The 17596-nt window shown below is 43.0% G+C and overlaps 1 protein-coding gene across 1 annotated transcript in view; it reads left to right on the forward strand.

Annotated features, from left to right (window-relative positions):
* Positions 1-17596, forward strand: part of LOC137562610 (complement C3-like) — a 340327-nt gene that overhangs the window by 22945 nt on the left and 299786 nt on the right. Inside the window, exons 6-8 of the mRNA XM_068274113.1 lie at positions 13340-13422; positions 15760-15847; positions 17425-17527. Coding sequence (XP_068130214.1) covers positions 13340-13422; positions 15760-15847; positions 17425-17527 — 274 coding nt within the window. The remainder of the gene's footprint in view (positions 1-13339; positions 13423-15759; positions 15848-17424; positions 17528-17596) is intronic.

Here is a 17596-nt window from a genome sequence, read left to right on the forward strand (position 1 = left end):
GTAGACACAGGATGTTAACCCTATGTCTGCTTCCATGAAATCAGGAAGTAGACACGCTGCAGATTTATTGCAGGATTTGTATCTGTAACAAAGAAATGTTTTTCTTTAAATGTTATTGTGCTGTTGGGTATCTTTTTTGAGCAGAGAGGAAGTTTTGAGTTCAGGTCCGCTTTAACCAGTTCACCCCCAAGTGGTTTTTACCCTAACAGACCAGAGCAATTTTCACCTGTCAGTGCTCCTCCATTTTATTCCCTAATCACTTTATTACTACTTATCACAAGAAAATGATCTATACCTCGTTTTTTTGCCACCATTTAGGCTTTCTGTGGGTAGTACATTTTTATTCTAAATGTGTTTTAACAGCAAAAATAAGAAAATAAAGGAAAAAATTCATTATTTCTCAGTTTTCGGCCATTATAGTTTTAAAATTAAACGTTCTCCTGTGGATAAAACTGACACATTTTATTTGCCCAGTTGTCCCGATTTTTAAACCGTTTAAATGATGACCCTATCACAATGTATGGTGACAATATACGGTATTATTTTGAAATATAGGTGTTATTTTTCTGTTTTGTTTTGGGGTTTTTTTTCCGGTACATAATTACAAGCGCCTATGTAGTAAAGTAAAATAGATTTTCCCTCATAAAATATAGATTAAAAAAGCTGAGTCCCTAAGGCAACTATTTATGTATTTTTTTAAACTGATTTTTTTTTTTACAAGTTTTTTTTTTTTTTGGAGGGGGGGGGGAGGCTTTGGAAGTGTAAGTTATTAATGTCATTAATATTGTGTATGTACTGTATGTATGTGCCTGCATGTGTAATTTTACTTTTTGGCCACAAGATGGCGCTAGCAAACACTCTCCCGTTATAAGTGTTCACTTTTTTTTGATACATCATTTTATTACACTGTGACTGTTTCCTGTTTTATAAATGGACGCGGCCCCTGATCGCGCGGGAGGGGGAGGGGTCTTATGGTAAGGTACCACTACCAGGGTCTTAGGGTTAGGCACCACCAAGAGGGTCTTAGGGTCAGGTATCAAGTGGGGTCTCAGGGCTAGGCACCAACTGGGGGGGGGGGTTAGTGTTAAGCACCACCAAGAGGGTCTTAGGGTTAGGCACCACCAGGGGGTTAAGGTTGGGCATCGGTAGTGGAGGGTTCTGTGTAAGAGTAGTGTTAGGCTAAGCTGTAGTAAAATATTGGTAATATTTTCTACTGTTTTACTATCATTTTAACAATTATCATTCGGCAATATTATTACAATATATTTTCGTTTTCATTTGCCATCTGTTTTAAAACGGTACTTATTGGTCACGTTTTTGGCTTCACTCCGTGCCAAGTTGAACATGATGTTTATCGTTTATTAAGATTTTGGCTTCACTTCGCTCCCATTTTTCCTCACACCTCTATTTCATGCACGCGCTGAAAGAGACCAAAAAGCCTCCTCACTAAGTTAAATAAATAAGTCAGTCACTTTGGGCCGCATAAGGGAAATGGTGAATCTATTGTTTAAGGGTTTGTTTTGTTCTCTTTAGTTTTCCAATTACATTGAGGGTGCTATCAGAAAGAAATGTAGTGTATCCCCAACTTGCTACAGAAATCCTGCCAGAATTTATAATACAACTAGCTGATGACCCAGCGTTACCCGGGTATGTATTTGGCTAGTGTTGGCTCCATCCACGTTTCCTAACCCTAACACACAAACACTCAATGACCAAGTTTGTAAGCTTCGGGGTCTTTGGCATCAATAATTTGTATATTCCTATAGAAATCAAAGAAATCAGATAGGCTGTTTGTTGCTCCGCCCCTCTCCAGCATTTAAACCCCAGTCAACCAATGACCAACTGTAGTAGGTTTGAGAATCTGCTATTAACAGTGTAAAAATGGCAGCAATTTAAATATTCCCTTTGAAAATCAACAAATGAATTTTGATTGGCTATTGTAGGCTCCACCCACTTCCCTGAATATTAATCAGTTACCCAGGACCATCTGGGCAAAGTTTGATAACCCTCCATTAACAGTGTAAGAATGGCTGCAGTTTATATTTTCCCAGTAAAAAAAATTTGGGCTCCCCCCACTTTATTGTAACCTGGACACACAGTCACTCAATGACCAATTGTGTGAGCTTTGGGGTCCTTGACATCAATAATTTGTATTTTCCCAGTGAAATGAAACAAATCTGATTGGTTGTGGCTCCGTCCCCTTTTCTGAATTTGAACCCCAGTGACCCAATGACCAACTGTACCAGATTTGAGGCTTGTGCCATTAACAGTGCAAGAATGGAAGCAATTTCAATATTCCCCTTTTCTGAATATTAATCCCAGTCACCCAGTAACCAACTGTGCAAAGTTTGAGAACACTGCCATTAACAGTGAAGAAGGGCTGCAGTTTATATTTGCCCAGGGAAATGGTTTTTGACTCCACCCACTTTTTGTAATCTTGACACACAATGACCAACTTTTGAGCTTTCGGATTCCTGGCATCAAAATGTTGTGAATGGAAGCATTTTATACAGCAAAGAAATCTGATTGGCTGTTTTGGCTCTTCCTCTTTAGTGAATTTGAACCTCAGTCACCTAATGACCGACTCCAGCAGGTTTGAGGCCTCTGCCATTAACAGTGTAAGAATGGCAGCAGTTTCAATATTCCCCTTGAAAATCAATAGGTGAATTTTGATTGGCTGTTGTAGGCTCCACCTACTTTTCTGGATATTGATCCCAGTCACCCAGTGACCAACTGTATCAAGTTTAAAAACCCTGCCATTAACAGTGTAAGAATGGTTGCAGTTTATATTTTCCCATGTAAAAAGTTGTTTTTGGCTCCACCCACTATTTCTAACCTTGGCATACAGTCACTTAATGAGCACTGGTATGAGCTTTGGCATCAATAAGTTGCAATTTCCCATTAAAATTAAACAAATCTGATCGTCTGTTTGTGGCCCGCCCCCTTTTCAGAATTTAAACTCCAGTCTCCCTGTGATTGAGTATATCAGATTTGAGGCCTCTGCCATTAAGAGTATAAGAAGGGCAGCAATGTAAATATTCCCCTTGAAAATCAATAGGTGAGTTTTGATTGACTGTTGTAGGCTCCACTGACTTTCCTGAGTATTAGTCCCAGTCATCCAGTGACAAACTGTGTCAAGATTGAGAACCTTGCCAATAACAGAATGGCTAAAATTAATCTAACAAATGTGATTGGCTGTTTATGTCTCCACCCCCTTTAGTGAATTTGGACCCCAGTCACCCAATGACTGTTCTAGGTTTGAGGCCACTGCCATTAATTAACAGTGTAAGAATGGTAGCAATGTAAATATTCCCTTGAAAATCAATATATGAATTTTGATTGGCTGTTGTAGGCTCCACCCACATTTCTGAATATGAGTCCCAGTCACCCAGTGAACAACTGTGTCAAGTTCGAGAACCATGCCATTAACAGTGTAAGAATGGCTGCAGTTTACATTTTCCAGTGAAATTTGTATTTGTCCCTTTTTGGTTATGGGAATAAAAAGTATCCTATACTTTATTCCAGGTAAAGTACTATGTGTGTGCCAAATTTCATTCAAATTCGTTCAGCCATTTTTGCGTGTTCGAGTAACAAACATCTAAACATCCAAACATCCAAATATCCAAACATCCAAACATCCGAATTTTCCCATGTAAAAAGTTAGTTGTTTTTGGCTCCACTCACTATTTGCCTTGACATACAGTCACTCAATGACCGAGTTTATGAGCTTTGGATTCCTTGGCATCAATAAATTGCAATTTCCCACTGAAATTAAACAAATCTGATTGGCTGTTTGTGGCCCGCCCCCTTTTCAGAATTTAAACCCCAGTCTCCCAGTGACTGACTGTACCAGATTTGAGGCCTCTGCCAGGGCAGCAATGTAAATAATCCCCTTGAAAATCAATCAATCCCAGTCACCCAGTGACCAACTGTGCCTAGTTTGAGAACACTGCCATTAACAGTGTAAGAATGGTTGCAGTTTATATTTTCCCATGTAAAAAATTTAGTTGTTGGCGCCGCCCACTTTTTCTAACCTTGACATACAATCACTCAATTACCAAGTTTATGAGCTTTGGGGTCCTTGGTATCAATCATTTGTATATTCACATTGAAATGAAACAAATCTGATTGTCTGTTTGTGGCCCCGTTTCTGAATTTAAACCCCAATTACCCAGTGACCAAATGTACCAGGTTTGAGGCACCTGCTATTAACAGTGTAAGAATGGCAGCAATTTAAATATTTCCCTTGAAAATCAATAGGCAAATTTAGATTGGCTGTTGTAGGCTACACCCATTTCCTGAATATAAATTCCAGTCACCCAGTGACCAACTGTGCAAACTTTGACAACCCTGCCATTAACAGTGTAAGAATGGCTGCAGTTTATATTTTCCCAGTGAAATTTGTTTGTGCTCCGCCCACTTTTTGTAACCTTGACACACAGTCACTCAATGACCAAGTTTGTGAGATTTCAGGTTCCTGGCATCAAAAACGTGTGAATGGAAGCAGTTTATCCACCAAGGAAATCTAATTGGCTGTTTATGGCCCCGTCCCTTTATTGAATTTGGACCCCAGTCACCCAATGACCGACTGTAGCAAGTTTGGAGCCTCTGCCATTAACAGTGTAAGAATGGCAGTAGTTGAAATATTCCCCTTAAAAGTCAATAGGTGAATTTTAATTGGCTTTTGTAGGCTCCACCCACTTTCCTGAATCTTAATCTCATTCACCCAGTGACCAAGTGTTCCAAGTTTGAACACCCTGTGATTAACAGTCTAAGAATGGTGGCAGTTTACATTTTCCCATTAAAAATGAATGACTGAAATTTGATTGGCTGTTTAATGCTCCACCCACTTTTCCTGGATATGTAACTTCAGTCACCAAGTGACCAACTGTGCCAAGTGTGGGGTCTCTGCCTTGATTACTGTGAGAATGGCAGCCTTTTACATTTTTCCCATTGACTTGAATGGGTGGAATCTGATTTGCTGTTTGTAGCTCCGCCCAGGTGTACAGGGGGGGTGCGAGACCCCCAGAACATAACATCCCAGGTAGTAAGGGATCTGTATACCAAGTTTCATACAAATCGGTAAAGCCGTTTTTGAGTGATCGCGGCACATACATACATACACACATACATACACACATCCGATTTTATATATATAGATCCATACTACAATATTGATTGAGAATAATTTTAAAAGCTTGCCATTTCCCTTAAGTGTCTTCCCCTTGTAGTACATTATCCCAGTTCACCAAACTTAGTGCCTGCCTGAGTTGTTTGAACTTTGCTTTTCTAAAGTTCATAGTTTTAGTGGTCCCGCTGCCCCGTGGCCTATCAGTCACCAGATCAAACCTTATCATGTTCTGATCACTATTTCCAGAGGCGCTTCTAAAGACTGACAGTCCAGCAAACTGCCTAGTGCGCTGAGCAGTCTGGGAAGCGCATTCCAGGGGAAAAAAGTTTATTTTACTGAAAGTTACGGGTTCGGAGAAAAACTTTCTATTTTGTGCACAAGGGTTCTGATGACTGCAACTGCTGGCTGAGCCACTGAATAGCCAGTTTTGTAGACAGAGACTTGCACCAAGTCCCCTATTCATTGTTATCTGGCGATCTCCTGATCTGTGCACATCTACTGTCCCGCCCCAACCCTGTGCCAGAGAGGAAAAGTAAACACAGCAGAAGAGCATGTCTCTTGTTGAAGGTAGCAAGGCATGCAATTCAAGCAAGGAGTGCAGAGCTCCAGCCAGAGAAAATCAATCCACAGACAGTTATGTTACGTTTGTCCTTTGCAGCACTAGGGACATTTGTATTCCCTCACCAGACCCGATCACCTGAATGTGATGGCTTCCAGACTGATAAGGTGCTGTGTGAATAGCAGGACAACTAGCTAAATTAACAGCTTTAGTCACTGATTGAGCACAAAAAAGGTTACATTCTGGCTGCAGCTCAGGGAGGGGGAAGCACAGCGGGAGACAGGATGTGAATAGAGTGACTTGCTGTATAAGGTGCTGCTTAGGCTGCCTATTCCTTGACCAAAACATAGACTGCACACATATTCTTACTATGTATTTATATAGCTCTGACATCTTCTGCAGCACATTACAGGGTACATAGTCATGTCACTAACTGTCCTCAGAGGAGCTCACAATCTAATCCTACCATAGTCTAATGTCCTACCATATTATTATTCTGTATTTATATAGCACTGACATCTTCTGCAGCACATTACAGAGTACATAGTCATGTCACTGACTGTCCTCAGAGGAGCTCACAATCTAATCCTACCATAGTCTAATGTCCTACCATATTATTATTCTGTATTTATATAGCACTGACATCTTATGCAGCACATTACAGAGTACATAGTCATGTCACTGACTGTCCTCAGAGGAGCTCACACTCTAATCCTACCATAGTCTAATGTCCTACCCAGGGCCGGCGCTACCAGCGCTTTGAGTCCCCAGGGAGAAAAGCGCTATATAAATATTATTGTTATTGTTATTGTTATTAAGGCAAAGGAGGCAGCTGCCCCAGGGCCCCAGAGCTTGTAGGGGCCCCCAGTGGCTACAAGAGGAAAAAAAAATTCAAATTGGCCTTATAGTTTTTGAGAAAATCGATTTTAAAGTTTCAAAGGAAAAAAAAACACATTTAAAAACCTGCCGAATTTAATGGTTAATAGCAAATCCACCTTAAATGCTAGAAACCCTAAATTTGCAAGATATGTTAAGGAGATCATTAGGAATAAGCGAAAAAACAGTTTTTTCAAAAAGACCTTATAGTTTTTGAGAAAATCGATTTTAAAGTTTAGAAGGAAAAAAGTATAGTTTTAAATGCGGTAAATGTAACTTTTAGTAGCAAACCTAACTGTAGTGTAATTTTACATGCATCAAACGAAAGCGCAATAAATTTCCTGACGGGGTTTCCAGGGGGTCTATACGCAGCCGCAGCGCTTTGGCCAGGGATCGCTATACAGCCGCAATATGGCTGTATGAAGATCCCTGGCATTTTTTCCTATTTTCCCAATTTTTTTTTATGTTTAGAGTGTGGGAATTTTTTTAAAATAAATAAATTATGTGGGGTCCCCCCTCCTGAAACTTTTTAACCCCTTGTCCCCCATGCAGGCTGGGATAGCCAGAATGTGGAGCTCTGACCGATTGGGACTTCACACCCTGACTATACCAGCTGCAAAAAAGGTCCCCTAATGCCGATTTTTGTTCCGGGGTATATGTTGGGGGGGGCCCCCAGGTTTATTTTGCCCTGAGGCCCCATTGTTGCTTAAACCGGCCCTGGTCCTACCATATTATTATTCTGTATTTATATAGCACTGACATCTTCTGCATCACATTACAGAGTACATAGTTATGTCACTGACTGTCCTCAGAGGAGCTCACAATCTAATCCTACCATAGTCTAATGTCCTACCATATTATTATTCTGTATTTATATAGCACTGACATCTTCTGCAGCACTTTACAGAGTGCATAGTCATGTCACTGACTGTCCTCAGAGGAGCTCACACTCTAATCCTACCATAGTCTAATGTCCTACCATATTATCATTCTGTATTTATATAGCACTGACATCTTCTGCAGCACATTACAGGGTACATAGTCATGTCACTGACTGTCCTCAGAGGAACTCACAATCTAATCCTACCATAGGCATAGTCTAATGTCCTACCATATTATTCTGTATTTATATAGCACTGACATCTCCTGCAGCACTTTACAGAGTACATAGTCATGTCACTGACTGTCCTCAGAGGAGCTCAAAATCTTATCCTATCATAGTCATAGTCTATTGTCCTACCATATTATTATTCTGTATTTATATAGCACTGACATCTTCTGCAGCACATTACAGAGTACATAGTCATGTCACTGACTGTCCTCAGAAGAGCTTACAATCTCATCTCTGCCATAGTCATAGTCTAATGTCCTACCATATTATTATTCTGTATTTATATAGCACTGACATCTTCTGCAGCACATTACAGAGTACATAGTCATGTCACTGACTGTCCTCAGAGGAGCTCACAATCTCATTCTACCATAGTCATAGTCTAATGTCCTACCATATTATTATTCTGTATTTATATAGCACTGACATCTTCTGCAGCACATTACAGAGTACATAGTCATGTCACTGACTGTCCTCAGAAGAGCTTACAATCTCATCTCTGCCATAGTCATAGTCTAATGTCCTACCATATTATTATTCTGTATTTATATAGCACTGACATCTTCTGCAGCACATTACAGAGTACATAGTCATGTCACTGACTGTCCTCAGAGGAGCTCACAATCTCATCCTACCATAGTCATAGTCTAATGTCCTACCATATTATTATTCTGTATTTATATAGCACTGACATCTTCTGCAGCACATTACAGAGTACATAGTCATGTCACTGACTGTCCTCAGAGGAGCTCACAATCTCATCCTACCATAGTCATAGTCTAATGTCCTACCATATTATTATTCTGTATTTATATAGCACTGATATCTTCTGCAGCACATTACAGAGTACATAGTCATGTCACTGACTGTCCTCAGAGGAGCTCACAATCTCATCCTACCATAGTCATAGTCTAATGTCCTACCATATTATTATTAAGTCAACTAAGTCAATATTTATCTGCAAATTCCTTGCTTGATCAGTTCCAATCTGGCTTCCGGCCAAACCACACCACAGAAACAGCCCTCACCAAAGTAGCTAATGATCTCCTCACAGCTAAATCCAAAGGCTATTATTCCATACTCATCCTTCTAGATCTGTCATCAGCATTCGACACTGTCGACCACACTCTACTCCTACAGATCCTTTCATCTAAAGGAATAAAGGACCTCTCTCTCCTGGATATCTTCCTACCTCTCTGGAAGGTCTTTCACTGTTTCTTATTCAGATCAGGCCTCCTCTTCACATCCTCTGTCTGTAGGGGTACCTCAAGGCTCTGTCCTCGGTCCCCTCCTCTTCTCCATCCACATGCACGGTCTTGGTAACTTAATCAGCTCATTTGGTTTCCAATACCACCTATATGCAGACGATACACAACTGTACCTCTCGGCCCCAGACCTTAACTCCCTCCTCACATGGGTTCCCGACTGCCTGTCCGCTATTTCCTCTATCATGTCCTCTCGCTTCTTAAAACTTAATATGAATAAAACTGAACTAATAGTCTTTCCACTATCCCTGTCCACCCCTTTGCCTGATATTACAATAAATGTTAACAACACTTCTATAACATCAGTTTCCAAAGCACGGTGCTTGGGGATAATATTTGATTCTTCTCTCTCATTTACTCCTCACATTAACTCCCTAACCAGCTCCTGCCATTTCCAACTGAAAAACATAGCATGTATCCGACCTTTTCTCTCCCATGACACAACCAAAATGTTAGTACATGCTCTTATTATATCTCGATTGGACTATTGCAATATATTGCTTGGTGGACTTTCAACTAACCGATTAAAACCGCTAAATTCTGTACTGAACTCTGCTGCTCGACTCATTCATCTCTCCTCTCGCTCTTCCTCTGCTGACCCTCTCTGTCAAGCTCTTCACTGGCTACCAATTAATGAGAGGATTCAGTTCAAACTCTTAACCATAACCTACAAAGCTCTCCACAATCTCTCTCCCCTGTACATCTCCTCATTAGTCTCCAGATACCAACCCAACCGCAATCTCAGATCTGCACACGAGCTTCTTCTATCCTCTTCTACAATTACGTCCTCAGATTCACGTGTACAAGACTTCTCACGTGCCTCACCCCTCCTCTGGAATGCCCTTCCACAACACATCCGCCACTCTCCCACCTTTGAAATCTTTAAACGCTCCCTCAAAACCCACCTTTTCCGACAAGCATATTCTCTAGCTTAAGCCATGCACCCACTAAATAACCTAATTGCGCACTGCCTGTACATATACTGTATACATCCCCACCTCTTGTTTCCACCCCATTCCTTTAGATTGTAAGCTCGCAAGGGCAGGGCTCTCACCCTTTTGTGTCATGGACTGTTATTAATTTAATTGCTTGCACACTGTTAGACATTTATACATTTTAGTCATCATGTTAAATCAAATTGTAATCAGCAGTGCTGTATCTTGTATCAGTGTTCATATTTGATGTATATCATTGTCTGTATCATTATGTATCCCTTGTTTGTTTTCTTACATTGTACAGCGCCACGGAATATGTTGGCGCTTTATAAATAAATAATAATATTATGTATTTATATAGCACTGACATCTCCTGCAGCACTTTACAGAGTACATAGTCATGTCAGTAACTGTCCTCAGGGGATCTCACAGTCTAATCCTACCATAGTCTAATGTCCTACCATATTATTATTATGTGTTTATATAGCAGTGACAACTTCTGAAGCACTTTACAGAGTACATAGCCATGTCACAGACTATCCTCAGAGGAGCTAACAGTCTAATCCTATTATGGTCTAATGTCCTACCATATTATTATTATACTGTATATTTATATAGCAGTGACATCTTCTGCAGCACTTTACAGAGTACATAGTCATGTCACTGACTGTCCTCAGAGGAGCTCACAATCTAATCCCTACTATAGTTAAAGTCTAATATTTTCAATATAGGATTGTTTTGGGGAAACCAGCGACGTGCGGGGGGGGGGGGGGAGGGACTGGGCCACCCCCTAGCCAGGTAGTGTGTCCTCCCAGTTGGTCCCAGTTGGTAAACTGGCTTGTGCCATCTGATAGACGCAGCACACGGAGTCTGTGGCAGACAGACAGGGGCGTAACTAGAAATCACTGTGCCCCCCTGCGAATATTTGGATGGGGCCCCCCCCCCCCATAGGTGCCAAATAATCGTAATGGGGCAGCGTTTCACTGTAAATTAATTGTAAAGTGGGCAGCATTTTAGCAGACAATCGTAATGTGGGCCAGAAAATCATAATGTGGGCAGAGTTCACCAGAAAATCGTAATGTGGGCCTTTAGAAAATCATAATGTGGGCAGAGTTCACCAGAAAATCGTAATGTGGGCACCAGTCACCAGAAAATTGTAACGTGGACAGCATTCACCAGACAATCGTAATGTGGGCAGCGTTCACCAGAAAATCATAATGTGGGCAGAGTTCACCAGAAAATCATAATGTGGGCAGAGTTCACCAGAAAATCGTAATGTGGGCACCAGTCACCAGAAAATCGTAACGTGAGCAGCAGTCACCAGAAAATTGTAACGTGGACAGCATTCACCAGACAATTGTAATGTGGGCAGCGTTCACCAGAATATCGTAATGTGGGACAGAAAATCGTAATGTGGGCAGAGTTCACCAGAAAATCGCAATGTGGGCAGCAGTCACCAGAAAATCGCCATGTGGGCAGCAGTCACCAGAAAATTGCCATGTGGGCAGCAGTCACCAGAAAATCGCAATGTGGGCAGCAGTCACCAGAAAATCGCAATGTGGGCACCAGTCACCAGAAAATCCTAATGTGGGCAGCAGTCACCAGAATATCGTAATGTGGGCAGCAGTCACCAGAAAATCCTAATGTGGGCAGCAGTCACCAGAATATCATAATGTGGGCAGCACACACCAGAAAATCCTAATGTGGGCAGCAGTCACCAGAAAATCCTTATGTGGGCAGCAGTCACCAGAAAATCGCAATGTGGGCAGCAGACACCTGAAAATCGCAATGTAGGCAGCTGTCACCAGCAAATCCTAATGTGGGCAGCAGACACCAGAAAATCATAAAGTGGGCAGCAGACACCTGAAAATCGTAATGTGGGCAGCAGACACCTGAAAATCGTAATGTGGGCAGCAGACACCAGAAAATCGTAATATGGGCAGCAGACACCTGAAAATCGTAATGTGGGCAGCAGACACCTGAAAATCATAATGTGGGCAGCAGATACCTGAAAATCACAATGTGGGTAGCAGTGACCAGAAAATCGTAATGTGGGCAGCAGACACCTGAAAATCATAATGTGGGCAGCAGACACCTGAAAATCACAATGTGGGTAGCAGTGACCAGAAAATCGTAATGTGGGCAGCAGACACCTGAAAATCACAATGTGGGTAGCAGTGACCAGAAAATCGTAATATGGGCAGCAGACACCTGAAAATTGTAATGTGGGCAGCAGACACCTGAAAATCCCCCTGCAGTGACGTCAGCGGCGGCGGGATACATACCTTCTTCCTTGCGTTCCATCGCCGCCTTCTCGCTCTAGCGGCTGACGGAAGCGGAAGTGACGTCAGCCGCTAGAGCGAGAAGGCGGCGATGGAACGCAAGGAAGAAGGTATGTATCCCGCCGCCGCTGCTGCCCGCTGCCCACACACATTCACTAGCTGGAGGGGGGCGCAGAGGGGAGAGCCCCGAGGTGAGGGAGAGGGGGGAACTTCCCCTCTCCCCGCCGACTGTGGGCAAGGCTTTCCCCTCATGCTGCCACCCCTCCAGCCCCCAAAAACCCGCCCCGAGCGGGCCCCAGGGGGGGCCGGGCCCCCCCGCGGGCGCAGGCGCTGCAGGGCCTATTGCTACGCCCCTGCAGACAGAGCAGGGTAGGGTGCTGCATTACGATTATTTTCCAGTGAAACGCAGCCGCATCACAATTATTTTCATAGGGAGGCACCACAAGGGGAAGGATGGGGGAGCGTGTCGGGGCACCATGGGGGGGGGGGGGGGCACCACACAGGTTTTCTCGCCTGGAGTGCCAAGATGGCTAGAGGCACCCCTGACTATTTCCCAAATGTTCTTGAACCTGCACATTTGATACATTATCTGGTCTATTAGTAATAGACAAGACAAGACAAATAACATTTATATTGCGCTTTTCTCCTTGCGGACTCAAAGCGCCAAATGATGATCAAATCCAGTAACGCATTCCCCCTAGTTGGTTCCGTTACCATTTGAGTCAAGTAATTGTCCTGTAGTGCTGCCAGACATCTGCTGCTTTTACCAGAATGGGTAGCCTCAATACTCTAGTCTGTAAAGTTGAAGTCACCCATAATTATGACCTCATTTTTACTTGCAGCTTTTTCCATCTGCTGTAGTAATCGCAGTTCTAAAGCTTCATGAAGTTAGTCATTAAAGGTATCACCTAAACAACTTTTGTTGTTATGTCTTCGGATACTCTCCATGACTAATACCAGACCACACGCAACTGACAAAATGTCACAGGCATATTGTACCTAATGGCAAAAACTGTGTGTAATTCTGCTAGTTCTGTCCCCTAGCACTCTCAAGAACGGGGATATGGCCCCTGCCCTAAAAAGTTTGGAAGCCCTTTTCATAGAGGAATTCTAATAGAACTGATTGTGAAGTAACAGAGATTCCTTTGAAACTGATGTGTGGGGTATTTTTGCCTTTCAGTTTGGGGATTTGGTCCGTGTCTGCAAGGTACGAGAAAAGCCGGTCACAGAATTACACCACATATTTTGAAGTGAAAGAATATGGTGAGTTAATGTGTAAAGCTGTGACTTTATTTAGATAAAAGGACATTTTTAACTGAGACAACTGGTGCAGGAGCCAGGACAGCTAGAAGAAGCACTGAAAATAGAATATCTGCCACTGACCCGGCTTCAGAAGCCCTTGTATGTGTGTTGAGGGGGAGAAGGGATAAGGCTTTAAAGAGGAACTCCAGTGAAAATCACATAATGAAAAAGTGTTTAATTTTTACAATAATTATGTATAAATGATTTAGTCAGTGTTTGCCCATTGTAAAAGCTTTCCTCTCCCTGATTTACATTCTGACATCACATCACGTGGTGACATCTTTACTGCTGGCAGGTGATGTCAGTGGAAGGAGAAGTTGCTTGCTTTTTTGGCAGTTGGAAACAGGTGTTCCCAGAATGCAACAAGGCTCGTACAGTGTGATGTTAGGACCATGGTCCTGACATCACACTGTCAGAGGGGTTTCACCACAATATCAGCCATACAGCGCCCCCTGATGATCCGTTTGAGAAATGGAATAGATTTCTCATGGGAAAGGGGGTATCAGCTACTGATTGGGATGAAGTTCAATTCTTGGTTACAGTTTCTCTTTAAAGTGTTTGTTATATTTAAAGCAGGGAACACACTTGTTTGTTCTGTCACTCTATCGTGGCCTCCGAGGACCAGGGATTCCCCAGCGACCATCTTGTTGGTTTCGCTGAAAATTCTTGTTTCAGAAGCCAATTTCTGCATTCCCAGCCACTGCTATACAGATGCAGTGGCAGTCTGTGGCTATTCAGCACCGGGAGATCTTCATGATCTGCAGTGACACAGGTCCTCCTTATAGGATACTGGCGATGGATCACTTCTGAGGATACCTGTGCAGTAATATACAGTATCCAAAGTTTCATGGTTAATTTAGGATTTATTCATTTTTTGTATTACTTTCAACTCTTTGTGGAAATGGGTAAGGGGGTGCATCAGTAACCTATACTTATTTCACATGGGGAGGGGCTGAGCATCTTGAGGTCCGCTTGTTAAAGGCAACTTCCGGATGCCACCATGAACCAGCCACAAGGGCATCAAAGTCCCCCACCTTCTCCTGGGCACCAGAGGTGGTGGAAGAGCCCCTTGTCCATGAATTGAACAAGGGCTCTGAAGGAGGGGGCGGGGCTTTGCCACTACTCTCTTCCAGGACCCCCACACACCATGGACCATGCGGGCTGATAAAGTTCAGTGAGCAGAGCCCCTCTGCATTTTGGCTATCCCAGCCTGCATGGGTGACAAGGGGTTAAAGAGTAGGAATGTCACAAACTGATCACTGGCAAATGGTCCTTGAGTGGCTACTTCAGGGCTACTTCTGGGTTGTGAGGTCCATCAGTAGTGCGCAAGCACTAGCCCAGCGGCATGCATATTTGATTGTCCTGCGCATGCGCAGCCTTCCAGCTGTGGGTTCATGATGATGGACACATGCCACCAGGCCAGTGCCTGCGCATTACTGGTGGATCTCACAGCTCGGAAGTAGCTCCAAGGCAGCTACACAGGGACTGGTTACCAGGAAACAGTTTGTGACATCCCTACTAAAGAAGCTTGGGAGAGGGACACCACGCTGTCTTTTTTTCATTTAATGTATACAATGTGTATGCAGAATTTAGAACACTGAATGCAGTGCAGTGTACTGCAGCCGAGTGTAATTGTACCCAATTTAAAAACATTATTCCCATGAAACTTTGAAATTGATTTTCTCAAAAACGACATGGTCTTTTAAGGACCAGGGCTGTTTTGGCTGATCTGTGCTGCGTGGGCTCTCCAGCCCGCAGCACAGATCAGGATTGTGGCAGGGCGATCAGACTTCCCCCCTTTTTTCTCCACTACGGGGATGTCCTGCTGGGGGGGGGTCTGATCGCTGCCGCTCTGTGTGGCCGAGCGGGGGGGGCTCCTCAAAGCCCCCCTCCGCAGAGATATTCCTCCCTCCCTCTCTTTCCCTCCCTCCCCTTTCCATGGAAACACCACTTCGACCTGCCGACTCCTGTCGGCGTTAGGCGGTCGTTAAGTGGTTAAAATGTTTTGACTATGGTCCTACTACTCCCCCTAACGTACATGGCATTTGGTAACAATAGCAGGTACGGAGGCTTTTCTACTAACCGCAGAAATCTGCGCCATTGACTTCAATAGGAAATTTGGAATAAAAAATCATAACGCAAGATTAGATATTTGCCTGCGGAACACCATATTTCTGCAAAATTGGAATTTCGGCCTTTCCAATCAACCCTAAAGATGACAAAGAGCAAATATTCTTGCGGTCAGTGTAATTAGAACGAATGTGCCAATAATCATATTTTTCTTCCAATATTTTACAGTGCTTCCCACATTTGGAATAACCTTAGAGCCGGCTAAAAAGTTTTTTCACATTAAGGATGAAGAATTCAAAGTGATGGTTTCTGCGACGTAAGTTTTCTTGTACTCTTTAATGTTTGCTTACAAAAAAGTGATATAAGTGTCCCTAAGGCTGGTTGCACACTTGTGCCATGCTTCCAGTGTGGAGTATGTCACCGGGATTCCCATCGGTCCGCGCGCACCAAACTCTGTTGTTTCCACCTGGGATGGTCGGAAATGCCAATTTCAGATTCTGCGGTAAATCCGCATTCCGCCATCGCCAATTACCGATTCCGCTTTCCGTACCAATCTCTGCATTCTAATGTGGAATTTACGCCGGAAATCGCGGAAATTCTGTCCGACTCCGATTCAAACTGAGGGGCCTGTGGGGGAACGCAGGGACCGTGAGAGTAACGGGAAGGCTCTGTAGGACTCCCCTCTCCTTAGGTAAGTAGAGTATTGTACCGTGTTAGCCATCAGTAAGAGCAAGAAGTTTTGAATCATGATGATACCATTTATTGGCTAACTTCAAATAATAAGAGTAAGCAAGCTTTCGGCTTTATCGCCTTTGTCGGGCAGGATCGAAGCCCAACGAAGGTTATACAGCCAAAAGCTTGCTTTCTCTTATTCTTCTAAGTTAGCCAATAAATGATATCATCCTGATTCAAAACTTCTTGCTCTTACTGATGGCTAACACGGTACAATACTCTACTTACTGTCACTGAGCTGTCCCCTGGCATGAATCACAAAGTGATCGCCTCTCATAGGCTATTAAAAAAAAAAAAGAAAATTTGTATTAAAAAAAAAAAATACTTTAAAAATTAATTAAAACAAAAAGCAAAAGCCTTCAGCAGCGATCAGAGCCCACCAAGAGCAAGCTTTCTGTTGATGGGCAGAAAAGTGGGGAGGAGATTGATTTGTGTGCTAAGTTATATGGCCATGCAGTGCACTGTGAGGCCTCATTCACACCTGAAAACGCAAGCGTTTTGCACTTTTGTGCGCTGTTCCAACCCCCCGTGCGCTCCACTGCACGCTACATTTTTTAAAAAGCACTTCTCTAAGCACTTAGTGTTTTTTTTTTCATTCACTCCCTGACGCAAGTCAGGAAGTGAACTTTTTGTCCCGGAAAATAATAAATACAATGTATCTATTCTTTAAAATGCGAAAGCAATCGCCCCGCAAAGCGATTTTCCTATACCTTCCTTTGAGGCGGAATCGCCTCAAAAGTAGTATGGACACCGCTTTGCCAACCGCAAATGCGCTGATATGAACCTTCTCATAGAAGGTGAATTGCATAAGCATTTTGTGGGCGATTTTGAAAATCGTCTGCGATTGAAAAAAGGGCAAAAACGCCCTTAGTGTGAATGAGGCCTCAAAGCTTCAGTGTGCTGAATTGTGGTGAGGGGGGGGGGGAGACTGTGGTCCTTAAGTGGTTAAGATGCATACATTTGCGTACAGCATTTGCATAATCCTACATCATAGTTGAATAATTAGCATCTCATTAACCATCCCTAGTAGCTATGACCATTCTGCAGTGCTCCAGCTATCAGTGCTTGTTTAGTGTTTACAGATGTATAGGTGATTTCTAGTGATGAGTGATGCATTTTTGCAAAGATGCTTGGTTTTGATGACTTTTCTCCCTCCTCCAGCTATACGTATGGGGAACCTGTGAGTGGTGACGTCTTTGCGTTGTTTGGAGTGAAGAAAGGTGATGAAGATAGAAGTATAACGGACTCACTGAGAAGGATTCAGGTATCACAACCTAGCTGTAATGCTCAGGCTTGTTTCACACTGGAAACCAGTGTTAGTGATGCGGTGCGT

Source organism: Hyperolius riggenbachi, chromosome 3 (genome assembly GCF_040937935.1).
Source record: "Hyperolius riggenbachi isolate aHypRig1 chromosome 3, aHypRig1.pri, whole genome shotgun sequence".
Lineage (NCBI taxonomy): Eukaryota > Metazoa > Chordata > Amphibia > Anura > Hyperoliidae > Hyperolius > Hyperolius riggenbachi.